At 44.7% G+C, this 27,486-nt stretch overlaps 1 protein-coding gene across 6 annotated transcripts in view; it reads left to right on the plus strand.

The window, feature by feature from the left end:
* adam22 (ADAM metallopeptidase domain 22) overlaps positions 1 to 27,486 on the plus strand; it is a 480,389-nt gene that overhangs the window by 434,045 nt on the left and 18,858 nt on the right. For 3 of the 6 annotated variants that reach the window (XM_038797998.1, XM_038797999.1, XM_038798001.1), the window contains one exon: positions 2,337 to 2,403. In XM_038797998.1, the coding sequence (XP_038653926.1) occupies positions 2,337 to 2,403 (67 nt within the window). Of the gene's footprint in view, positions 1 to 2,336; positions 2,404 to 25,111; positions 25,199 to 25,670; positions 25,698 to 27,486 lie in introns of all 6 variants that reach the window. The other 3 variants (XM_038797995.1, XM_038798000.1, XM_038797996.1) reach the window with 2 other exon arrangements.

Consider the following 27,486-nt stretch of genomic DNA (forward strand, 5'->3'; position numbering starts at 1 on the left):
TCTGGCAATAGTACTGAAGACTTGTGCTCCAGAATTTGCACTCCCCAAGCCAAAATGTTCCAGTGCAGCTACTCGGCTGTGGAAAATTGTCCAGGTATGTTATGCACACAAAAAGTAGGACAAGTTCAACCCAGTCAATTACCGCCCTATCAGTCTACGCTTAATCATCAGCAAAGTGATGGAAGAGGTCATCAACAGTGCTATCAGGTGGCACTTATTTAACAATAACTTTCTCATTGACTCTCAGTTTGAGTTCTGCCGGGGTCACTCAGCACCTGACCCCATCATAGTCTTGGTTCAGACATTGACAGAAAAGCTGAACTCCAGAGGTGAGGTGAGAGTGACTACCCTTGACATCAAGGCAGCATTTGAGAATGTATGGCATCAAGGAGCCCTATTAAAACTGGAGTCAATGGGAATTAGGAGGAAAACGCTACACTGATTGGAGTCATACCTGGCACAAAGGAAGATGGTTGTGGTGATCAGTCATCTCAGTCCTGGGACATCACTGCAGGAATTCCTCAGGGCAGTGTACGAGGCCCTTCAGCTGCTTCATCAATGACCTTCCTTCCAACATAAAGTCAGATGTGGGGATGTTTGCTGACGATTCCACAATGTTCAGCATCATTCACGACTCCTCATACACTGAAACAGTTCACATGCAAATGCTGCAAGAGCTGGAAAATATCCAGGCTTGGGCTAACAAGTGACAACTAACATTTGCGCCACACAAGTGCCAGGCAATGACTATCTCCAATAAGAGGGAATCAAACAACCTCCCCTTGACATTCAATGGCATTACCATCGCTGAATTCCCCATAATCAACATCTTATCGGTTATCATTGACCACAAACTGAACTGGACTAGCCATATAAATATTGTGGCCCTGAGAGTAGGTCAGAGACTAGGAATCCTGCAGTGAGTAACTCACCTCCTGACTCCCCAAAGCCTGTCCACTATCTATAAGGCACAGGTCAGGAGTGTAATGGAATACTCCCCACTTGCCTGGATGAGTAAAGCTCCAACAACACTCAAGAAGCTCGCACCATCCAGGACAAAGCAGCCCACTTCACTGGCACCCCTTCCACAATCATTCACTCACTCCACCACCGCTGCTCAGTAGGTGCATTTACAAGATACATTGCAGGAACTCACCATGGCTCCTTAGACAGTGAACCCACTACCATCTAGAAGGACAAGGGCAGCAGATACATGGGAACCCCACAACCTGGAGGTTCTCCTCCAAGTCACTCCTGGTCCTGACTTGGAAATAAATCACCGTGCCTTCACTGTGGTTGGGTCAAAACCTGGAACTTCCTCCTGTAATAATCTAGATTTGTGTGGTAGATGAAGAGTTAACAATTTTATGTAAATATATCTAACCAGATGTTGATCAAGAGCAGTCACGTGGATCGCCTAACACCCTTTATTCTGGGAGAAGTTGTTTAGTGAAAAAGAGTGGTTGTGTATTTTGGAGTTCTGTAGATAGAGTTATAGCATAGTTTATTTAGTAGCCTTTGTGCTTTGGAAAACGTTTGAATCTATTCAAACGTTTTCCTAAGTACAGGGGAGGACAGCATAGTAGCACAAGTGGATAGCACTGTGGCTTCACAGCGCCAGGGTCCCAGGTTCGATTCCCCGCTGGGACACTGTGTGTGCAGAGTCTGCACGTTCTCCCTGTGTCTGCATGGGTTTCCTCCGGTTACTGCAGTTTCCTCTCACAGTCCAAAGACATGCAGGTTAGGATTGGCCATGCTAAATTGCCCTTTGTGTCCAAAAAGGTTAGGAGGGGTAATTGGATTACGGGGATAGGGTGGAAGTGAGGGCATAAGAGGGTCAGTGGAGACTCGATGGGCTGAATGACCTCCTTATGCACTGTATGTTCTATTTTAAGTAGTGTTAATAAATTGGCTTTGTTAATCAACATAGCTTTATGTTCTTTGTTGAACACTACACACAAAAGCCATTCTTACCAAGAAAGCAGAGATCATCACACCTAATAGCACGTGCATGTATCTACATCACATGGACTGCAGCGGTTCAAGAAAACAGCACACTACCACCTTCTCGAGGACAGTTGAGGATGGGCAACAAATGTTGGCCTAACCAGCGAAGCCCACATCCTGTATAAAATGAATAAAAAATAAATTTATCGCCGTAAATATGTAGAAACATTTTATATTCAAAACAGTACAACTGAAAAATGAAAGGTATTTCTTTCCATGTTAATGTTTATGTTTAATTATTCTTGATCGCTGAATTGTTTTAAAATTGTGCTGATAATGTAATTCATGTTTATTACATGCTCGGATTTTTCCTGATTGATTTTCTTCAGGGAATTTAGGAGCCAACCGAAAGAAAAACAAAGGAAGGAAATTTAGACCTCGTTCTAATTCCACAGAGTGAGTACTGAACATTATATATATATTTATATCCCCTACCAGATTAGGGAACTTCAGCAAGTGGATTTTCATTCATTAAACGTTTAACCATTTGCCTTTGCCATTTTTTCTTACTGAATTGTAACAGAAGAAAGAATTAAGATTGTCCATTTGTAGGGTTAGATGATTAACACACCGGTTGTATATTACTTTCATTCAAATTAAAATTCATTTTGTTGATGTGGCATTGCTACATTTTGTAGTTTGATTAAGAAAAACAAATGCCTCTTGAAATTTACTTGGACTAGCCTTCTACAATTCATAGAATCCACAGAGAATAGAATAGAATAAATTATTTCTGAATATTCTCTGCACAATCTGGAACTGTAATGAATAAAGAAAAGTTCTTCTACTTTAGATCTTCTCCACATGTCATAGTTCAAATCCTACACTTTATAAATCCATGTGTTTGTGTATGTGTGCATTTCCCCTTTAAATTGCAGGTTTGACAACTGAATCTTTGAAAAATCCACATGACTAACTTTCTCTACCTGCACCATGTTTGGAAATTTCTCTTCCTGTTTATTCTTCCTCAGTATCGATGCACTTATTAGATCCACTCGGCATTGATCATGCTGTTGACCAGAGCAGCTCTAGGTTGATTGTACATTTGTGGAGGGAGAAGCAGAATTGATGGTTTAGGTCAATGACATACCTGAATTTATTTCTGGTTTCCAGCATCCACAGTGTTTTCCATTTCTAGATGTAGGTTAGTTCTCTGGTTAAGAAAATAAAAAGCTAACCGAAACCGTAAATCAAATAATAGTTGAAGGAAACGTCCTAAATAAATTCAAACACGCTATGGAGAGGGAAGATGTTGGATCCCATTCTGTTATTTTTCAAGGAGACACTCATAACTGTTGTGGCTGCTAAGTTCTCAGCTACAGTCTTAAAAATAAATCTTTGCATTGTGAATCTTCTGCAAGAGTGAACAAAAGGACCCATGATAATTACTGTGGGGAGATGGCATAATTGCCTCCATTCACAAAACATGACCCTAATAAAAGGGACTATAGCTTTAACTTAATATAATTAGATTAACAAACAAGAGCACATTAAATTGCACTTATATTTTGAATTGAAGATGTAGCATTTTCATATTCTGTGCAAATAATCTTTCTACTTTTGTGAATTCTAGGAAAGGGGTTGTCTTGGTTTTGAGCATTAGAGTAGTCATGTCAATCATATTTGAGAGAGCAACCAATCCAGTACTCCACATACTATTATAAAGTACAGTAAGAAGTCTTACAACACCAGGTTAAAGTCTAACAGGTTTGTTTTGAATTACTACCTTTTGGAGTGCAGCTCCTTCCTCAGGTGAACCTGCATTCCGAAAACTAGTGATTCGAAACAAACCTGTTGGACTTTAACCTGGTGTTGTAAGACTTCTTATTGTGCCCACCCCAGTCCAACGCCGGCATCTCCACATCATATTATAAAGTACAACACTCACCACTCTGCTGCTTCCACAAGCACGGGAGTAAAGTATCCACTCAATGAAATCACAATTAACTACCACAAATTAAGGCACTGAGGAGGAAAGAACACACTTGACCCCTTAACAGGTACAAGAAAATAGATTTTACTCTCTTAAAAATAATTATTATAACTTACTTCTCAGTATATCAATCACCTGTTGTTGAAGCTGGCAAACATCTCAGTTTTTTTAATGCTTGGCTTTGTCTCATGAGTTTGTCACATCCAACAGAAGCAGAGTTTTGAAGTATCTCTGAACTGGCTGGAAATAAAACAACAATGAAGAAACCAGAAGCTTCAAGTGATAGCCGTTCATATTGTTCGCAACACGGTTCCTGACCACATCATCACAAGATTTCTTGATTAGCAGCATGGAAAGGAAGAGGGCAATTTTCGATCAGGGTGAGGTTCAGTAATGAAAGGTTCCTCAGTATGACAATGGAACAGGGAGAGTTCTGAGGAAAAGCCTGGTCAATATGTGCTGCAATTAGCCCTTCTGTTGCTGAAGCAAGCCTTGACTTTATTCTAAATGGTGCTGAGGGTATATGTTAGCCACTTTGCAATTAACAGAACTGGCACCAATGTTTGCTGTTGAGAGCAGTGAGGAGCATTTCCCATCTTCCTTGGGTTGGGACTGGAATGAGGCTGGGGTTCAAGAATGCACGATTTTTGGAGGCAGCTAGCCGTTAAATCACCAGCTGCTTCCACTGAAGTGGGATTTTGTAAGGGTGTGGAATTCGGCGTGTGCAGACTAGAACAGGTATGAGGTGGACCGAACCTGGTGGATGTGTTTGGATCACCAGTGTACCCCATTGGACAATTGAGGTGCCGTTTGGATAGTATCCTAGGGCACCATTGGGAGAGGTAAGACATGTTTCTGCATGTTTTCTGCGCAATATCATTGGAACTGTCAAGGAGCTGTTCAACTGTCAAGGAACTGTCTTTTTATGGACCGGTTAAAGTGTTGCCTAACTGTCATGGAACTGTCAAGGAACTGTCCAGCTGCCAGTGAACTGCGAAAGAGCTGTTCAACTTTCAAACCTGTCAAAGCTATTGAGAAAGTGTCAAATTTGTCAAAATTTTCCTGCAAGTGTCAAAGCTGTCCAAGAACTGCTGAAGCTGTCAAAGTGACCCAGGAAGTGCCAAAGCTGTCCAGAAAGTATCAAACCTTTCAAAGCTTTCCAGAGCGTGCCAAGGTTGTAAAGAAACTGTCCAAGGATACTTGATGAGTTGCATGGAGGGGATAAGGGTAAAGTGTGGTGGGAGGGGGGATTGATGAGCAGAAATTGGCACTATGTTGGCATGTGAGTATGGGGCAGTGGGGTGAGTAGAGTGGCACTAAATTGGCATGGGGCAATGGGACATGGATGGTGGGGGCATGGATGGGGCCCAGGAAATGTGTGGGGAGTGAGGACGGGAAGAGTATTTTTTTTTTCTTGTTGTTTATTCATTAGCCTGCAGCAGTATTTTTACCATATGAGTTAATGAAAGAAAGTGGGCTTCGTTTTACCTGTTTATGTAAAATAGAAACCAATTTAGCAGTGCAATATCCAGTTTTCAAACGGGACCAGAAGTACATCTTAGAACACAAAACATAGAACAGTACAGCACGGTACAGGCCCTTCGGCCCACGATGTTGCACCGACCATTTATTCTAATCTAAGTTCAACCTAACCTACACCCCTTCAATTTACTGCTGTCCATGTGCCTGTCCAAGAGTCACTTCAATGCCCCTAATGCCTCTAACTCTACCGCTGGCAGTGCATTCCATGCACCCACCATTCTCTGTGTAAAGAACCTACCTCTGACATCTCCCTTATACCTTTCTCCAATCACCTTAAAATTATGTCCCCCTCGTGACAGCTATTTCTGCCCTGGGGAAAAGTCTCTGGCTATCCACTCTATCCATGCCTCTCATCACCTTGTACACCTCTATCAAGGCACCTCTCTTCCTTCTTCGCTCCAGTGAGAAAAGCCCTAGCTCCCTCAACCTTTCTTCATAAGACATGCCCTCCAGTCCAGGCAACATCCTGGTAAATATCCTCTGCACCCTCGCCACATCCTTCCTATAATGAGGCGACCAGAACTGGAGACAATATTCCACGTGTGATTTAACTGGGGTTTTATAAAGCTGCAGCAAAACCTCGCGGCTCTTAAACTCAATTCCACTGTTAATGAAAACCAACACACCATACGACTACTTAACAACCCTATCAACCAAGGTGCCAACTTTGAGGGGCCTATGTACATGGATCCCAAGATCCCTCTATCCTCCACACTTCCAAGAATCCTGCCTTTAACCCTGTATTCAGCATTCAAATTCGACCTTCCAAAATGAATCACTTCACATTTATCTAGGTTGAACTTCATCTGCCACTTCTCAGCTCAGCTCTGCATCCTATCAATGTCATAGAACATAGAACATTACAGCGCTGTACAGGCCCTTCAGCCCACGATGTTGCACCGTCCTGTGAAACCCTTGTAAAGTCCCTCTACACTATTCCCTTATCGTCCATATGCCTATCCAATGACCATTTGAATGCGTTTAGTGTTGGCGAGTCCACTACTGTTGAAAGCAGGGCATTCCACGCCCTTACTATCTGAGTAAATAACCTACCTCTGACATCTGTCCTGTATCTATCTCCCCTCAATTTAAAGCTATGTCCCCTCGTGCTGGACATCACCATCCGAGGAAAAAGGCTCTCGATGTCCACCCTATCTAATCCTCTGATCATAGAACATAGAACATAGAACGATACAGCGCAGTACAGGCCCTTCGGCCCTCGATGTTGCACCGACATGGAAAAAAACTAAAGGCCATCTAACCTACACTATGCCCTTATCATCCATATGCTTATCCAATAAACTTTTAAATGCCCTCAATGTTGGCGAGTTCACTACTGTTGCAGGTAGGGCATTCCACGGCCTCACCACTCTTTGCGTAAAAAACCCACCTCTGACCTCTGTCCTATATCTATTACCCCTCAATTTAAGGCTATGTCCCCTCGTGCTAGCCACCTCCATCCGTGGGAGAAGGCTCTCACTGTCCACCCTATCTAACCCTCTGATCATTTTGTATGCCTCTATTAAGTCACCTCTTAACCTTCTTCTCTCTAACGAAAACAACCTCAAGTCCATCAGCCTTTCCTCATAAGATTTTCCCTCCATACCAGGCAACATCCTGGTAAATCTCCTCTGCACCCGTTCCAAAGCTTCCACGTCCTTCCTATAATGAGGCGACCAGAACTGTACGCAATACTCCAAATGCGGCCGCACCAGAGTTTTGTACAACTGCAACATGACTTCATGGCTCCGAAACTCAATTCCTCTACCAATAAAGGCCAACACACCGTACGCCTTCTTAACAACCCTCTCAACCTGGGTGGCAACTTTCAGGGATCTATGGACATGGACACCGAGATCTCTCTGCTCGTCCACACTACCAAGAATCTTACCATTAGCCCAGTACTCTGCCTTTCTGTTATTCCTTCCAAAATGAATCACCTCACACTTTTCTGCATTAAACTCCATTTGCCACCTGTCAGCCCAGCTCTGCAGCTTATCTATGTCCCTCTGTAACTTGTAACATCCTTCTGCACTGTCCACAACTCCACCGACTTTAGTGTCATCTGCAAATTTACTCACCCATCCTTCTACGCCCTCCTCTAGGTCATTTATAAAAATGACAAACAGCAACGGCCCCAAAACAGATCCTTGTGGCACACCACTAGTAACTGGACACCAGTCAGAGCATTTCCCATCAACCACCACTCTTTGTCTTCTATCAACTAGCCAATTTCTGATCCAAACTACTAAATCACCCTGAATCCCATGCCTCTGTATTTTCTGCAATAGCCTACCGTTGGGAACCTTATCAAACGCTTTACTGAAATCCATATACACCACATCAACTGCTTTACCCTCAACCACCTGTTTGGTCACCTTCTCGAAGAATGTCCTGTTGTAACCTGCAACAGCCCTCGACACTATCTACAACTCCACCAACCTTCATGTCATCGGCAAACTTACTAACCCACCTTTCCACTTCCTCATTCAAGTCATTTATGAAAACCACAAAGAGCAGAGGTCCCAGAATAGATCCCTGCGGGACACCACTGGTCACCGACTTCCAGGCGGAATACTTCCCATCCACTACCACTCGCAGTCTTCTTTTGGCCAGCCAATTCTTTATACAGACAGCCAAATTTCCCTGTATCCCGTGCCCTCTAGCTATCTGAATGAGCCTACCATGGGGAACCTTACTGAAATCCATATGTACCACATCCAGTGCCCGACCTTCATCAATGTGTCTCATCACATCCTCAAAGAATTCAGTGAGGCTTGTGAGGCATGACCTGCCCCTCACAAAGCTATGCTGGCTATCTTTAATCAAACTATGTTTTTCTAAATAATCATAAACCCTTTCTCTCAGAATTCTTTCCAATATTTTGCTCACCACAGATGTAAGATTGACTGGTCTGTAATTCCCAAGGATTTCCCGATTCCATTCCTTGAACAGGGGAAGAACATTCGCCTCCCTCCAATCATCCGGTACTACTCCAGTGGAGAATGATGACGCAAAGATCCGTCGCCAACGGCGCGGCAATCTCCTCCCTCGCTTCCCATAGTAACCTTGGGTATATCCCGTCAGGCCCAAGGGACTTATCTATCCTGATGCTTTTCAAAATTTCCAGCACATCCTCCTTCCTAATATCAACGTGTTTGAATCTATTAACCTGGTTCACGCTGTTCTCACGAGCAACAAGGCCCGTCTCTCTCGTGAATACTGAAGCAAAATATTCATTTCAGGCCTCCCTTAGCTCCTCAGACTCTAGACACAAGTTCCCTCCACTATCCCTGATCGACCCTACTCTCACTCTGATCATCCTCTTATTTCTCACATAAGTGTAGAACGCCTTGGGGTTTTCCTTAATCCTTCCCGCCAGCGCTTTTTCATGCCCCCTTCTAGCTCTCCTAAGTCCATTTTTGAGTTCCTTCCTGGCTACCTTGTAACCCTCTAGAGCCGAGTCAGACCCTTGCTTCCTCAACTTTACGTAAGCTTCCTTCTTCCTCTTGACTAGAAGCTCCACTTCTCTTGTCATCCAAGGCTCCTTCACCTTACCATTGCTTCCACGTCTCAGTGGGACAAAACTATCTAGCTCTTGCAGCAAGTGCTCCTTGAACAACCCCCACATTACTGTTGTGCATTTCCCCTGGAACAACTATTCCCACTTCATGCTCCTCAGCTCCTGTCTAATAGCTGTATAATTTTCCCTCCCCCAATTAAATACCTCCCTATACTGTCTGTTCCTAATCCTTTCCATTACTATGGTGAAGGTCAAGGAGTTGTGGTCACTGTCACCGAAATGCTCTCCCACCGAGACATCTGACACCTGGCCTGGTTCGTTGCCGAGCACCAAATCCAATATGGACTTCGCCCTAGGTGGCCTATTTACATATTGAGTCAGGAATCCTTCCTGTACACACCTGACAAAATTTGCTCCATCCAAACCATTTGCACTAAGGAGGTCCAGTCAATATTAGGGAAGTTGAAGTCACCCATGACAACAACTTTGTTACTTCTGCACCTTTCCAAGATCTGCCGCCCAATCTGTTCCTCCATCTTTCTGCTGCTGTTGGGGGGCCTATAGAAAACTCCAAATAAAGTGACTGCTCCTTTCTTGTTTCTGACTTCCACCCATACTGACTCAGTAGACAAACTCTCCTCAACTACCTCCTTTTCTGCAGCTGTGATGCACTCCCTAATTAACAGTGCCACGCCCCCTCCTCTTTTACCTCCCTCCCTATCCTTCTTAAAACATCTAAACCCCGGAACATCTAACAACCATTCCTGCCCCTGTGAAATCCATGCCTCCGTAATGGCCACAATATCGTAGTTCCAAGTACTGATCCATGCTCTAAGTTCATCTCCCTTATTCCTGACACTCCTTGCATTGAAACAGACACACTTTAACCCATTCCACTGAGTGCAACTTTGCCCTATCAACTATCTATCCTTCCTCACAGACTCCTGCATACTATTTCTGCCTGTTCAACAGCTACCCTATCCTCTGATCCATAGCTCTGGTTCCCGTCCCCCTGCCAAACTAGTTTAAATCCTCCCTAAGAGCTCTAGCAAACCTCCCACCCAGGAAATTGGTGCTCCACCAGTTTAGGTGCAATCCGTCCTTCATGTACAAGTCTCACCTTCCCCAGAAGGTATCCCAATGATCCACATATCTGAAGCTTTCCCTCCTGCATCAGCCCTGTAGCCACATGTTCAGCTGCACTAGCTCTCTTCTTTGCCTCACTTGCATGTGGCTCTGGTAGCAATCCTGAGATCCTGAGCTCGTCCTGCTCTTTAGCTTCCAACCTAATTCACTAAAATCACTTTTTAGATCCTCATCCCTTTTCTTGGCTATGCCGTTGGTGCCGATGTGCACCACAACTTCTGGTTTCGCCCCCTCCCCCTTAAGAATCTTTAGACTTGTACCAGATTGATTCAGGCATTCATTAAAAGTCCCCAACAGCAACTCAAAACAAATCCTGCCCGAAGTAAAATATGGAACTAAGGTATTTCTGCTTGAATCAGCACCCTTTTGTGAATTGGTATCAGGGGGTGCTTGATTCATCAGTTCCTAACCCCACCGAGAAAAAATGCCAATATCAGTCAGGTTGACATTGCCAGGGTGCCCAGGTGTTGGGGCAAGCCAGGGTCATTCTCTGCTCTGTTCCCAACCATCCGGGTGATCCAATGGCCTCTAATACCCTGAAAGTGGCCATTATGCCTGGTCTCTGCTTGAGGAGACCAGTACTGATCGGTTCCCAGTTAAGGCCTCCTGGCTGGTGGCTCCCAGGCCCCTGAAGAATATGGCCTCAAATACGCCGCACATAATTAAATTATGCTAATAGCTCATTTAAATGTGATTATCTGGATCATGCCCAATGAGGAATATCAGGAACTAGGAACAAAATTAAAGAACCAGTCCTCAAGGGTTTATAATCTCTGGATAATCCCTGAACTCAATACAGTTCCAAAAACAAGCAACAACGAGTAAAGAAATAGTAAGAAAATAAATAGCAACTGCAGCTAAAGGTAAAAGCACAAGGAGTAGAATGGTTAATGGGATTCAAACAGGAAGTAAGCATGTGAGGTGATGATGGCGGTTAATAGGATGAACAGGCAGGGCCAATCTAATGACTACGGAGGGGCAAGGAAATGTAAAAAATCAAAATGTAAGATGACTATGGGAGTGAAAGTTGGGGATACATAGAATTTACAGTGCAGAAGGAGGCCATTCGGCCCATCGAGTCTGCACCGGCTCTTGGAAAGAGCATCCTACCCAAGGTCAACACCTCCACCCTATCCCCATAACCCAGTAACCCCACCCAACACTAAGGGCAATTTTGGACACTAAGGGCAATTTAGCATGGCCAATCCACCTAACCTGCACATCTTTGGACTGTGGGAGGAAACCGGAGTACCCGGAGGAAACCCACGCACACACGGGGAGGATGTGCAGACTCCGCACAGACAGTGACCCAAGCCGGAATCGAACCTGGGACCGTGGAGCTGTGAAGCGATTGTGCTATCCACAATGCTACCGTGCTGCCCTAGTCTCACCTTCAGGATGAGGCGGAGTGTTATCAGAGATTAATAAAGGAGGTCAGAATGTGTGAAAATTGTACTGCACGAGAAAATCCTGCACAAGAAAAACAAATCATAGGACATATTTAAAAATCGTACCTAAATGTACCTAATATTGCAGGATTCGGAATGAGGTTAATGAGTTGACAGCATAAATAGAGACAAATGGGTATGATTTGGTGGGGATTACTGAAACATGATTGCAGGAGGACAGGACTGGGAGTTGAATGTCCAAGGGACTCAGTATTCTGAGAGGATAGACAGGTTGGAACAGGAGGTGGAGTTGCTTTGTTGGTTAAAGATGACATCAAGGACTTCCGGTGGTGGCTATGAAGGAGTAAGTCGCACATTTGGTGGCTCCCGCTCGGGTCGGACTTTTGGACCTTTTCCCCCCAATCTTTTAACGGACTTGAATTGTAGAACGGATGTCAGTGGCAATTCTCTACTGAATTCCCACTTAGGTGCATGGAAAAAAAGGACTAGAAGTGTTCGTAAGGGCAGAAATAAGAAGACAGAGAAGACTTAGGCTGTAGTTGCAACGGGGACAGCATGGCGGAGGGGCGAACCTCTGGCTTGTCAACCCAGCCGTCTATGGAGCAGCTGATGCAAGTCATCCACGAGGGCTTTGCAGAAACGGGACTGCTTGGACCCGATAAAAGCGTCGGTTGAGCGGCTGGAGCTCAGGTTGGACGCCCAGGATCCTGCGATCCAGAAGGTGGAGAAGGTGCTGGCTGAGCAGGAGGAGCATCAGATCGCCGTGGAGCTGGAGGTGGGGATGCTGAAGGGCCAGCAAAAGAAGCTTCTGGAGAAGGTGGAGGACCTAGAGAATAGGTCCCGTTGGCAGAACTGTCGGGCTTCCGGAGGGGTCCGAAGGAACGGACGCTGGGGCATATGTCGCAGGCATGTTTGAGAAGCTGCTGGGGGATGGGACATTCTCCCGGCCCTTGGAGATGGAAAGGGCTCGCAGAAGAAGCCGCGAATGTGAGATCCCCCGAGGGCTGTGGTGATGAGATTCCACAGGTTCTCGGATAAGGAGCGTATTCTGCAGTGGGCCAAGCAGACATGGAGCTGCAAATGGGACAATAGCATCCTGCGGGTTTACTGAGACCTGAGTGTGGAGGTGACCAGGAGGAGAGCAGGCTTCAATCAGATCAGGGCTATCCTTTTCAAGAAAAAGGTGAAGTTTGGACTGTTATACCCAGCCCGTCTCTGGGTCGCGCATGAGGATCAGCACTTTTAGTTTGAGTCGCCTGAGGACACGTTGGACTTTGCAAAAAACAAAGGGCTGACGAAAGACTGAGCACTTTTGAACTTGGCTGCAACGTTCGTGTTTCTGTTTTCTCTGCTTTGTTTCTCTGTTCTTGTACAAAGTTTCTCTTTTGCTTGGAACCAGCAGTAGAGCTGGGTGAGTTTAGGTTTTCATTTGCACTGTTGGGGGGGGGTGGTGTGCTAGTTTTGATCTTGGGTGTTTTTCTGTTGGGCAATTGTGTGGGGATTGTTTGATGTTGGAGTTTGTTTGCATGAATAGGGGGGAGAGTGTGGAGGGAACAATAGGTGGGGGACTATCTGGCCCTGGGGATGGGGGCTACCAAGCTAACTGGGTGAGCTAGCTCTCGGAATCACAGTGGGGGCTGTGCATATGTTTGGTTTAGGAAAGGGATTGGGTTACAGGGTGTTGTTGCTGGAGGGGGAGGGTGAATGTTCTGCTGGCGAGGGAGGGATTTGGGCTGAGGGACAGAGAGGAGGTCAGGGGCGGGGGCTGCCTGGGGATGGACCGGTGGAGGCGCAGACCACGGGCTGGTGGTGGGCCTAAAAAAGGGGATGACTGATCGGCGGAGGGGGGGGGGGGGGGGGGGGGGGGGGCAATGAGCCCTCCAATTAGGCTGATCACCTGGAATGTTCGAGGGTTAAATGGGCCGGTCAAAAGGGCACGTGTGTTTGCGCATCTTAGGGGATTGAAGGCGGACGTGGTAATGTTGCAGGAGGTGCACCTTAAGGTAAAGGACCAGGTTAGACTGAGGAAAGGACGGGTCAGCCAGGTGTTTCACTCGGGACTAGATTCAAAGACTAGAGGAGTCGCGATCCTGATCAATAAGCGGGTGGTGTTTGAGGCGGGTAGAATAGTTTCGGATGTGGGAGGTCGGTACATTATGGTCAGTGGGAAACTGTAGGGGGTGCAGGTGGCATTAGTAAATGTGTATGCGCCAAATTGGGATGATGTGGAGTTTATAAAGAGGATGCTGGGGAAGATACCGGACCTGGACTCGCACAGGTTGGTCATGGGAGGGGACTTCAATACAGTTATGGACCTGGGCTTAGACCGGTCAAGCTCGAAAACGGGCAGGGTGCCAGCAATGGCAAAGGAACTAAGAGGGTTCATGGAGCTGATGGGGGTGGGGGGGTGGGGCTGGATACATGGATGTTTGGGCAGCCGAGGGTGAAGGAGTTCTCCTTCTACTCACACGTGCATAAAGTGTACTCCCGGATTGATTTCTTAATTTTGAGCAGGGTCTTTCTGGCTGGGGTAGTGGACACGGGGTACTCAGCGATCACAATCTCAGACCATGCACCGCACTGGGTTGTCCTGCAGGTTAGTAAAGACAGTAATCAGCGCCTGCACTGGAGGTTAGAGGTGGGACTTTTGGCGGATGAAGGGGTGTGCGAGCGGCTGAGGAAATTCATTCAGAACTACCTGCAGGTCAGTGACAAGGGGGAAACTTCGGCAGCGGTGGTTTGGGAATCACTGAAGGCGGTGGTAAGGGGGAAGCTGATCTCGATCCGGGCTCATAGGGAGAAGGTTGACAGGGCAGAGATGGACAGACTGGTAAAATAGATATTACAGATTGATAGGAGGTATGCGGATACCCCAGAGGCAGGGCTCCTGAGGGAACGGCTGAGGCTGCAGGCGGAGTTTAGCTTGCTGACCACAGGGAGGGCGGTGGAGCAGCTGAGAAAGGCGATGGGGGTGATTTATGAACATGGAGAGAAGGCCAGCAGAATGCTTGCACAGCAGCTTAGGAAGAGGGAGGCAGCTAGGGAGATAGGGAAAGTAAAGGACGGTGAGGGGAACCTGGTTGGTGATTCGATAGGGGTGAATAAGACGTTTAGAGATTTTTACAGCAGGCTGTACAGGTTGGAACCCCCTCCGGGGCCGGAGGGGATAAGGTGCTTCTTAGAGGGGCTGAATTTCCCAACGGTGGACGGAGAGCAGGTAGAAGAGCTGGGGGCCTCAATTGGGCTGGAAAAGACAGTGGAGGGCTTGAAGGCCATGCAGGCGAGTAAGGCCCCGGCTTCGGACGGGTACCCAGTGGAGTTCTATAAAAAGTTCCCGGGGATAAGAACATAAGAACTAGGAGCAGGAGTAGGCCATCTGGCCCCTCGAGCCTGCTCCGCCATTCAATGAGATCATGGCTGATCTTTTGTGGACTCAGATCCACTTTCCGGCCCAAAAACCGTAACTCTTAATCCCTTTATTCTTCAAAAAACTATCTATCTCTATCTTGAAACATTTAATGAAGGAGCCTCAACTGCTTCACTGGGCAAGGAATTCCATAGATTCACAACCGTTTGGGTGAAAAAGTTCCACCAAAACTCAGTCCTAAATCTACTTCCCCTTATTTTGAGGCTATGCCCCCTAGTTCTGCTTTTACCCGCCAGTGGAAACAACCTGCCCACATCTAGCCTATCTATTCCCTTCATAATTTTATATGTTTCTATAAGATCCCCCCTCATCCTTCTAAATTCCAACGAGTACAGTTCCAGTCTACTCAACTTCTCCACGTAATCCAATCCCTTCTGGGATTCACCTAGTGATTCTCCTCTGCACACCCTCCAGCGCCAGGGGCCAGTGTTGTTGAGGATGTTCAATGAGGCAAGGGAAAGAGGGGTGCTGCCCCTAACGATGTCACAGGCAATGATTTCGCTGATTCTTAAGCGGGACAAGAACCCCGAGCTGTGTGGGTCCTACAGGCTGAATTCCCTGATGAATGTGGATGCCAAGTTGCTGGCCAAAGTCTTGTCCTCCAGGATTGAGGACTCTGTTCCGGATGTTATTGGGGAGGATCAGACGGGGTTTGTTCAGGGTAGGCAGTTGGTGGCCAATGTAAGAAGGCTGTTAAATGTGATCATGATGCCCCCGGAAGGTAGGGAGGTTGAGGTAGTGATCACAACGGATGAGAAAAGGCTTTTGATCGGGTAGAATGGGGCTATCTGTGGGAGGTACTGGGATGGTTCGGATTTGGGCGGGGCTTTATTGACTGGGTCAGGTTACTGTATCAGGCTCCAGTGGCAAGTGTGCGGACGAACAGGGCAACTTCGGACTACTTTAGGCTGCACCAGGGGACGGGACAGGGATGTCCCTTCTCCCCACTGTTGTTCGCGCTAGCTATAGAGCAGTTGGCAATCGCTCTGAGAGCTTCAAGGGGCTGGAGGGGACTGGTCATGGGGGGTGGTGGAGCACAGGGTTTCGCTCTATGCGGATGATCTACTTCTGTACATTTCGGACCCAGTAGAGGGGATGGAGGAAATCATGAAGATTTTTGGGGAATTTGGCCGGTTTTCGGGGTATAAGCTAAACATGGATAAGAGTGAGATGTTTGTTGTTCAGGCGAGGGGGCAGGAGGGGCGACTGGGGGAGTTGCCGTTTAGGTCAGGAGGGGGTAGTATTAGGTACCTAGGCATCCAAGTGGCGCAGGAATGGGACCGGCTGCAAAATTAAATCTGCCCTGGCTGGTGGACCAAATGAAGGACGATTTCCGGAGATGGGACGCGCTCCCGTTGTCACTGGCCAGGAGGGTACAAATGGTGAAAATGACGGCCCTCCCGAGGTTCCTATTTGTATTTCAATGTCTCCCCATTTTTATTCCGCGGTCCTTTTTTAAGTGGGTTAACAGGGTGATCATGAACTTCATCTGGGCGGGCAAGACCCCGCGGGTAAGGAAGGTAATGCTCGAGCGGAGCCGGGGAGAGGGCGGGCTGCGCTGCTAAATTTGAGTAATTATTACCTGGCGGCTAACATAGCCATGGTCAGGAAGTGGGTTGGGGGGGGGGGGGTGGTGGTCAGCGTGGGTGCGTATGGAGGTGGCTTCTTGTAAGGGCACCAGCCTGGGGGCGTTGGTAACTGCGCCTCTGCCGCTCCCACCGGCATGGCACTCCACCAACCCTGTGGTGGTGGCAGCCCTGAGAGTTTGGGGCCAGTAGAGGCGGCATGTGGGAGCAGTGGGGGCATCGGACTGGGCCCCAATTTGTGATAACCACCGGTTTGCCTCGGGGAGGATGGATGGGGGGGTTCCGGGTATGGCGGAGATCGGGGATTGAGAGGATGGGGGATGTGTTCATAGAGGGGAGCTTTCCGAGTATGAGGGTGCTAGAAGAAACGTTTGGGCTGGCGAGGGTAAACAAATTCAGATATTTGGAGGTGCGGGACTTCCTTCGTAAACAGGTGGCAACCATCCTGCTCCTACCGCTGAGGGGGATTCAGGACAGGGTAATTAACAGAGGGTGGGTAGGGGAGGGGAGCGTTTCGGACATCTGTAAGGAGCTTATGGGGTTGGAGGAGATGCAGACCGAGGAGCTGAACCGTAAGTGGGAGGAGGATCTGGGAGGTGAGATAGAGGATGGTTTATGGGCAGATGCGTTGAGTAGAGTCAATGCGTCTGCAACATGTGCCAGGCTCAGCCTGATACAATTTAAGGTTGTGCAACGGGCTCACATGACAGTGGCCCGGATGAACAGATTCTTTGGGGTGCAGGACAGGTGGACAAAATGCTCGGGAGGACCAGCGAGCCAAGTCCATATGTTTTGGACATGTCCAAAGCTTCGGGGATTTTGGCAGGGGTTTGCGGACGTCATGTCCATGGTTTTAAAAACAAGGGTGGCGCTGGGTCCAGAGGTGGCAATTTTCGGGGTGTCGGAAGATCCGGGAATCCAGGAGGAGAAAGAGGCAGATGTTCTGGCCTTTGCTTCCCTGGTAACCCGGAGATGGATACTATTGGCATGGAGGGACCCAAAGCCCCCAAAGCCGGAGACCTGGCTATTGGACATGGCTAGCTTTCTCTGTATGGAGAAAATTAAGTTCGCCTTGAGAGGTCCACTGTTAGGGTTCACCCGGAGGTGGCAACCGTTCGTCGACTTCCCTGCGGAAAATTAATCATCAGCAGATGGGGGGGTGGGGGGGGGGGTTTAGAGAGCCAGTTTAGGTTAGAGTAGGGGAGTAGGGGGGTAATAAGGGTGGGACCTGTACGAAAGGTAAAACGGTTTTTGCTCTATGTTTATGGTTTCATGTATCTTGTCTATTTTGTTGTTGGTTCTAAACCAAAAATACCTCAATAAAATGTTTATTAAAAAAAAAGATGAAAAAAATAAATGATATTGGCACGAAGGGCCATCGGGTGGAATCGATCTGGGTGGAAGTACAAAAAAGGGGAAAAAGCTCCTGAGTCGGAGTAATTTACAGCCTCCCAAGCAATACTTCCTAAGTGGTACATAGTATAAACTAAGAAATTATGAGGGCTTGTGCGAAGGGCACAATGGGAATCATGCGTGATTTTAACATGCATATTGACTAGATTAATAAAATTGGCAAGGGTAGTCTCGAGGGAGATTTCATTGAGTGTATGAGGGAGTGTTTCTCAGAGCAATATGTTATTGGACCAACCAGGGAGCAGACTATTTTAGATTTCGTATTTTGTAACAAAGAAGGGTTGATAAATAGTCTTGTCGTTAACGATCCTCTTGGAAGGAGTGATCACAGCATGCTAGAATTTCAAATTCAGATTGATCGGGAGAAGACAGAGCGCCATACTGGAGTTTTAGTGTTGGGCAGAGATAATTATACAGGCCTGAGGAAAGAGTTGGCCCAAGCAGACTGGGCACAAATAATTGAGGCTAGGACAGTTGAGGAACAATGGTGGATGTTCAGGGAGATATTAAATACCTCTCAATTAAAGTATATCCCTGAGAGGAAGGGGAATTGTAAAAGGGAGAAAAATGTTCCATGGTTATAAAAGGAAGTCAAAAAGGGCATAAAGGCAAAAACTAGAGTATACCATTCTGCAAAAGCTAGTGCTAAACTGGAGGATTGGGAGAACTTTTAAGGTTCAGCAGAAGGCCGCTAAAAATAAAGTCAACAGAGCTGAGGTGAATGACAAAAGGAAACTAGAGGAAAACTTAAATACTGATACCAAAAGCTTCTATATATGAATAAAGTGGAAGAGAGTAACTAAAATAAATATTGGCCATTTAGAGAACGATACTGGTGCAGTAATAATGGGGAACACAGAGATGGTGGAGGCACTGAACCAATATTTTGCCTCTATCTTCACGGTAGGGGATAATAAAACATTTCCAAGAACTGCAGTTAATACAATGCAATGGAATGTGTTGCAATAACCAGGGCTGGTTTAGCACAGTGGGCTAAATAGCTGGCTTGCAATGCAGAACAATGCCAGCAGCGCGGTTTCAATTCCTGTACCGGCCTCCCCGAACAGAGGCTGGAATGTGGTGACTAGGGGCTTTTCACAGTAACTTCAATGAAGCCTACTTGTGACAATAAGTGATAATTATTATTATCACTAGGGGGTCAGTCTGGGTTTAAAGGCAGATAGGTCTCCTGGATCTGTTGGCCTGCACACTAAGGTATTACAGGAGGTGGCAGCAGAGATAGTGGATGCATTGATATGACATTTCAAAATTCCCTAAATTCTGGAAAGGTCCCGGTGGATTGGCAACATGCTTATGTGATGCCCCTGTCCTAAAAGGAAGAGAGGCAAAAAGTAGGAAACTATAGACTGGTTAGCTTGATCTCTGTGGTGGGGAAGTTGCTGGAATCAGTCATTAAGGAGATGACTGAACATTTGGAAAGACAAAGCTCAACCCACCAATATCAGCATGGTTTTATAAAGGGGAAGTCATGCTTGACAAACTTGCTTGAGTTCTTTGAGGATGTAACCAGCAAGGTGGATAATGGAGAACCTGTGGATGTGGTATATCTAGACTTTCAGGAGTCATCAAACAAGGTGCCGCATAAAAGACTGATCCAGAAGGTGAGATCGAAGTGGATTGGGGTTGAGTGCTGGATTGGATTGAGGATTGGCTGACTGACAAGGTTGGGTTAAATGGGTCCTTCTCTGACTGGTGACCTGTAACTAGTGGGGTGCTGCAGGGGTCAGTCCTCGGAGCTCAGTTGTTTCTAATCTATGTAAATGATCTGCAAGCAGGGACAGAGTGTAACATAGCAACATTTACGGATGATATTAAAATAGGTGGGAAAGCAGGACGTGAAGAGGGGATAAAGAATTTATAGATGGCTATAGATAGGCTAGGAGAATGGGCCAAACTTTGGCAAATGGAGTTTAATGTGGATAAGTGTGATATTATCCATTACAAAATGGCCATTCTGAGGCCTCAGCAAACTGAGACTAAGATCAAAGCCACCATTAAAATCAACTAAACATATTCTATTGTTACCATGACTCAATCACTGAGCTTCAGAGGATGTCAGATTGAATGAATGGTGTTAAGTACAATGGTTGGGTTCAGTAACAGATTGTTTGAGGAAAGAGTACAATAATGTGAACCAATTGGAATCACTGTTTATAGTTTACTATGGATGCATTTCCTCTGTGTAGTACAGCAGATTACAATTGAAATCCTATATACAAGTTTTCTTTGGAGGAATTACAATCTGTTACTTAACATGTAATGTAAAAGCATGGTTGATCCATATTGCTCAGCATTATGGGCTAAAAGCAATTAAGTTCCATAACAAAATATATTTTACAATAGTGTATAATTTTGATGCTTATATATACCCGTACCGGCTGAGGTTACTCATGAAGGCCCCGCCTTCTCAACCTTTCCCCTCGCCTAATATGTGATGATCCTCAGGTTAATCACCAAAATTCAACTCCCCTCCTTAACGGGGAAAGCAGCTTCTGGTCATCTGGGACTATGGGAACTTTACTTTAACTTTATATTGTATCTAGTTTGTTGTGATGTTATGTCATAACCACTGCCCTTTGCAGTTTGCTTTGTTCAACAAGAAAGCTGCTGCTTTACTTCAAAACCTCCTTTGGGAATGACTTTACAATTTACAACTACACAATATATGAAGATGCTTTGAGGCCCAATTTATTGGGCTAAGTTTTGATCTAGTTTATAATTTGAACAGTTTTCATGTATACAAGACTGTGTTATATTTCAATTAATTCTGGTGTACATCAATAAGCAGTAGATCATTTATATATGCTGGGTAGGCTCATGACAGGTCATGAGGTTTTATTTGGACTTGGTCCATGACGTGTGGAGAAGACTCTCATTTGGAGACACATTTTCAATAAGTAATTGATCTGTAAAATCTAACCAAACTTATCTTCAGATCTTCATTAATTGGTTAAATAATCCTTTCAAACTTGAAAGAAAATGAACATTTTTAAAACCGAGTAGGAGTGTTATATATTTGAAATAACTTGCTTTCTTGGTTTTGGGTGTTATAACTTCACACAGCCTCAAAATAAGAAGTTTTGTTAAATCTCAGTTATCGTTTATAATGGTTTATTTTATAATACTGCTGATTTTTGATGTAATGGTGCTACAATGATGTAGTTAAGTGTTTTATAGGGCAGCACGGTGGCCTAGTGGTTAGCACAACCGCCTCACGCACTGAGGTCCCAGGTTCGATCCCGGCTCTGGGTCACTGTCCGTGTGGAGTTTGCACATTCTCCCCGTGTCTGCGTGGATTTCGCCCCCACAACCCAAAAATGTGCAGAGTAGGTGGATTGGCCATGCTAAATTGCCCCTTAATTGGAAAAAATAATTGGGTAATCTAAATTTTAAAAAAAGTTAAGTGTTTTATGAAGCCACAGCCATTAAGTGATAAGCCATATCACAATTGTTTTCTGCTGAACTGCTTTTCCAGCATGATGTTAAAACCTCCAACCATACTACAAATTAGGTTGCTGTTATATAATGCTATTTTGTATTTCATTCCATGTTGTATATGTGTATTGGAAATGACTATAAGAGGCACATGGTTTAAAATGCAGCAGTCTAGAAATTTGAGTACCTGCTTTTTTGGAATCGGTATTAAAGGTTCAGATGCCCTGCCTGAAACTGGCATTAGACCCAGCACAGTTTCAGGGCTTTTTTCTATGGAAGCGTTTCTATCATCCACCGATCATCACTTGTGTCAAGCATTCTGTGGTCTTGTTCTTCAGGTATACAACACCCAAACAACCATTTTGTAAAGAGATCACTGGAGGCTGCTATCTAAAAGTTAATGAAAATGTTGTTTTGCCTTCTTGAATGTGGAATTAGATGGACTGGGCCATGGTTTGCCCTCCTCCCTATTATTTTTCCCAACCCGTAAGGGAAAAACAGTTTGGACCAGTATTATTTCCCAGTTTTACTGATGTTCTATTTTAAAGAATACAAGACGAGTTCAGACCAGTGTTCCTATTTCCCTATTTCAATGTTGTTTTTCTTTCTGGGAAGTCTTCCACCCCAGGCTTATCACAAGCATCCCAATTTTCCATGATCCTGCTGCTGCATATTTGGATGTGCAGCTTGCACTATGCCTGAATCGCACCCCACTACAGGCAAATTCCAAATTTTGACCCAGTATCTTATTTTAAGAGCACATTTATGGATACATAAATTACACTTTTCTTATGACCAGCAAGATTTATTATTTCAGCAAAGCCATTGCATTCCATAAAGCTCCAGACGTGATAGCTATTTGACTTTGACATGCTATTTCCCGCCAAGACATTAGTTAGAATTATGAAATTTTGCACATGAGTTTTCACCACACATAGAACTTGGGAGCAGTAGGCCATTCAGCCCTTCTAGCCTGTTGTGCCATTTGTTACGATCATGGCTGATCTAGTTGTGGTCTCAATTCCAGTTTCCTATCTGGCCCCCATAATTCTTGACTCCCTTATCTATCAGAAAACTATCTAACTCAGCCTTGACTTAATCCTGTGACTGAGCTTCCACTGCTTTCTGTAAAATTTTGCAGACTAACAACCCGTTGAGAGAAAATAAATTCTCCTCATCGCTATCTCAAAAGGGAGACCTGTTATTTTTAAAATGTTTCCCCTGGTTCTTGTCTCTCCAAAACAAGGAAACATCCTCCGATTATCCATCCTATCAAATCCTTTGCGAATGTTATATGTTTCCATAAGATCACCCCTCAATTTTCTAAACTCCAATGGGTATAGGCCCAAACTGTTCAACCATTTTTCTTAAGATAAGCTCGTCATCCCAGAAATGAGCCGGGTGAACCTTCCCTGAACAGCTTCCAACACAACTATACCTTTTATTAAATAAGACCATGCTATACACAGTATTCCAGATGTGGTCTCACCAAGTTCTTATAGAGCTGCAGTAACATTTCCCTACTTTTATATTCCATGCCCCTTGCAGTAAACACCAACATTCTATTTGTCTTCCAAATCACTTGTTGTACCCACATAATAACGCTTTATCTTTTGTGACTCATATATTGTATAACAGTGAATACTACATGAAGTAATCCTAGTTAAATAGCAGAAATCCGTAATTCCATAAATTGCAAATACCTTAACAGCAATAACAACAACTGTTATTTACATAGTGCCTTAAATGCTGTAAAATATACAAAGGTGCTTTGCAGAAGTGCCTGAGCCACACAAGGAGATATTAAGGCAGATGACCAAAAGATTGGTCACTGCGATTTGAGAAATGGCTTAAAGGAGGAAAAAAAGATAGAGTCAGAGATATTTAGGTTGGAAATTCAAGAGTTTTCAGGGCCTTTGCAGCCGAAGGCACACCACCAATGGTGGAACAATTAAAACTGGGGATGCTCAAGAGGGCAGAATTAGAGGAGCACAGACATTGTTGAGGGTGGAGGAGACAGTGGACGTGTTCTGGGAGATAGGGCAGGCTGGATCAAGTGATATGAAAACCAGGATTAAAAAGTTAAAATTAAGGCATTGCTTAACTGGGAAACAATGTATGTCAGTGAGCACAGGGTGACAGGCGAACGGAACTTGGTAGAAGTAATGACATTAAAGTGGTGTTAGGATGACCTCCAGTTTATGGACGTGGGAATATGGGAGGTTGGTCAGGAGTACATTGGGATAATAAGGTCTTGAGCTAACAACGGCACAAATAAACATTTCACCCAAAGACAAACAGAGGCAGGGTGGATTTGGGTGATGTTGCAAATTTGAAAATAGGCAGTCTTAGTGATTGTGCGGATATGTGGTCAGTAGCTCACCTCAAGGCCAAATATGGCATCAAGGGTGCAAGTAGTCTGATTTAACCTAAGTTGCTAGGGTGATGGAGTTTGTCATGTGGAGTGAAGACAATGGCTTGAGGAAATTCTTTGCACATCCAATATTAAATGCCCATCAAGCATTTTGATTATTTAGAGACATTGCAAGGGTTAAGAGAGCCGTTAGTGAGTTAGAGCTGGGTGTCATCAGCAAATGATGATGTCGCTGAGGGGCAATACGTGGATGCAAAATAGGAGGGAGCCAAGGAGAAATCCAAGGGGGAATTCAGAGGTAATGGTAAGGGAAAGAGAAGCCATTACAGGTGATTCTCTGGCTATGATTAGAGAGCTAAGCAGGAAGCAGTTAGGTGCAATCCCACCCAGTTGAATGACAATGAGGAGGCACTGGAGGAGAATGTGATAAACCCTGACAAAGGCTACAAATAGGTCGAGAGGAGGGCTTCTTCACTTCTGTCACAGGCAGATATAATTTGTGACTTTAATTAGGGCTCTTTTGGTACTGTGATAGTGGTGGAAACCTGATTGAAGCGGCCATGTCCAATAGTACATTTTCTAGCCTCAGAATATAACATGTTCAAACAGCTTGTGAATTTTGCTGCCACTGTGAAAAGTGCACAATCATGATGCATCATCTAGCAGTAGAATGGACTGCCGTGTGAGGTTGGAAAACGCTGGAAGGCTGCTCATTCCATTTGTATTTGAAAAGCAAGAGGATTGTGGTGACGTCTAGATTATGCCAGTTTAAAGAGGCCGCCTAGAGGTGATAACAAGTTTGCAAGGGTAATGAAGTGATATAGTTAATATTCCAACTATTTGCCATTTTGATAAACTGTCCCTAATCTATTGTTCTGTAGTATTCCTGTAATATAGCAGGCTGTCTCCTTTTCTGCACAGTTCACCTGAGATTTCCTTTGGTTAAAGCAATTAAAAGCGGTGCAGTATTTTACAAGTGAAAGTAAAGTTTGGCCTAAGATATTCATGCATCATGTGTAAAATGCCACAATTGATTTTACTGTGTCAAACAAATTTAATTTAAAATGGGCACAAAATAGCCCCATATTGTTGGGTGAACTGTACATGGCCTGCTGTAGCTTGGATTGTGTCATTTGTCTACATTGCAGTTTTCTGAGAAGATCCATTGTGCGATGTATGTGGCACATTCACTTGCATTTTGGTGAAGAAAGAAGCTCTTTGCCAAGCTTTGCTATGATCTCAGATCTCTTTTCTTCTTCTTCCATTTTCTTTGTGCCCACCAATGCTTTCTGCAGGTATTTAAACCCATGGTACAAAAGAGAATATAATGTAGCTAAGTGGGTAGAAGATGTGAATAAAAACACTGAAGGACCGTACTTTAGGTATTTCTAAAATCATTGTATTTTTTTATTTATTTATTGCCAGAGCTGTTGCAGCACATTATGACTGAACCTGCTGCCTTGTATTACAATACAGGCTGCTGCAGGTAAAAGTGGCCCCTGTTCATTTGCTGCCTCTGATGACTGTCCTGGCTTCATGTGCAATTGCAGCTCCTATTTGCATCTACTGCTGAGGTCCCCTATACAAAACTACTGCAGTGCATGCTTCCTCCAACACCACCATTATTAGCTTGTGTTTCCATTCCCAATAAAAATAATTAAATGGGCTGACATATGATTGCCACTAACAAAATGTGGTGTTTCAAACCAACCATACAGCACTTTTGTATCCACATTTTTCTACCCACTGCTCTGATAATGTCATTTTCACTGTACACAATATCCTGTTAAGACGATTACATCTGCAATAAAATTCTGCTCTTATGCTGCAATGATGTGCATAATGTGCCATCAGGCAATGCAACAGGAACATGGGTGAAGGGTGAGTGCAAAACTCTATTTACCAAACTCTAGTGGGTTTACATATTTTCACTGCAGATTTTTAAACAAACATCCTTGACTTCAAACCGACGGTGAAATTATGCAAATACCAGCTACTTGCTGAGCTTGTTTTGGATCACTCTACTCTTCAGCTGACTTCTTGTATATGCATTCAGTTTATTGTTAGTAATAGTTATTTTAATTAAGGATTCATATTCCTCTATGTTTATGCCATAGAACAGTTTTGTTCCTTTCTTTGTGTTTCTTAGTCTCATTGCTAGCCTGTAAAATCTTTGGATTGTGTCACATAGAAAAGCATCCCTTGGACCGCATCTAATGCTTCTGTGTTACGCTACATACAGCACAGCCTAAAGTGGGAGCACCTGGCTGGAGAAAATTTTGATTGTGAATTGCACTTGTAAATTTCTCAATTCCCGCTGAGAGAACATGCAGAGCATTAATTCAATAGCCCAAAGGCTTGTTAAATCTTCAGTACACATAAGGGTAGTGGTGGAATAGACCTTGAACTAATAGTCCAAATTTGTTCTCGCAGTGATAAAAGGTTGATTACATCGCTACATACCCTGTTCGTTCAGTGAAAAAGATGGAAGTTAATTATAATTAATGCAGAGAGCAGCAGAACTATTTTTTAAAAAGTACCTTGTTCAGAATTTGTTCAGAATGAAGATAGATTTGTAAAGTCAATTTACATTAACAACTTTTAGGCCAGGTTAGGTGGAAACCAGATAATGCCACGAGGAACTTCATTTTAATCTGTTTAATATTAGCAGAGAACTACTTAGAAGAGCTATAGGTTCTTTGCCATCAGAATTTGATTCATATACATTTGCCTTTTTTTCTCTATTCATTCATGGGATGGCCGGGTCAGCATTTATTACCCATCCCTAATTGCCCTTGAAAGGGCATTTAAGAGTTAACCACATTGCTGGGGATCTGGAGTCATGTAGGCCAGATCAGGTAAGGACAGGAGATTCCCTTCCCTCAGTGCATTTGTGAACCAGCTGGGGATTCTTTACGACAATCAACGATGGTTTAATTACCGATTTTTATTGAATTTAAATTCTACCGTCTGCCGTGGTGGGATTCGAACCCTGGTCCTCAAAGGAGTACCCTAAGTTTCTGGGGTTACTAGTTCAGTGATAATACCACTATGTTACTGCCTCCCCTTAAAAGCATGTGGAGCTCAGTTCAGTTGGTAGCATAATCACAAAGAAGGAATTGGTCAATCTGGGCCAAAAAATAGGGACCAGAAGCGAAGGCAATGTGATGCTGCTTTAATTGAACCACTGTGTTAAAGAATGCTGTATAGTTCTAATTTCATGTTATTCTACCCAGTTCAATTTGCTGTAACCTTGATCAAGAGCAGTAAAGGAATAGCACAACTGTAGAGTAAGCAGTGACTTGATATTTCAGCGGAGTGCTCTGCATAACACACTTTCCTTCTGATTACCCTTATTTAGCACAGGTTGCCTTAGGCCAATTCACCCTCCTTTTTGCCAAACTACTTTTGATCAGATGGGGACAAAGACTACAAAATGTTGCCATGATTCCCTCAGTGGGGGAAAGTAAAGATCTCTTGAGTGAACAATGGGAAGCTTTTCCACTCTAATACTAATACTAATACAAATACAAATGTTGATTGAACCTAAGGGCAGCATGGTAGCATGGTGGTTAGCATAAATGCTTCACAGCTCCAGGGTCCCAGGTTCGATTCCCGGCTGGGTCACTGTCTGTGCGGAGTCTGCACGTCCTCCCCCTGTGTGCGTGGG

This window comes from Scyliorhinus canicula, chromosome 5 (genome assembly GCF_902713615.1).
Source record: "Scyliorhinus canicula chromosome 5, sScyCan1.1, whole genome shotgun sequence".
Classification (NCBI taxonomy): domain Eukaryota; kingdom Metazoa; phylum Chordata; class Chondrichthyes; order Carcharhiniformes; family Scyliorhinidae; genus Scyliorhinus; species Scyliorhinus canicula.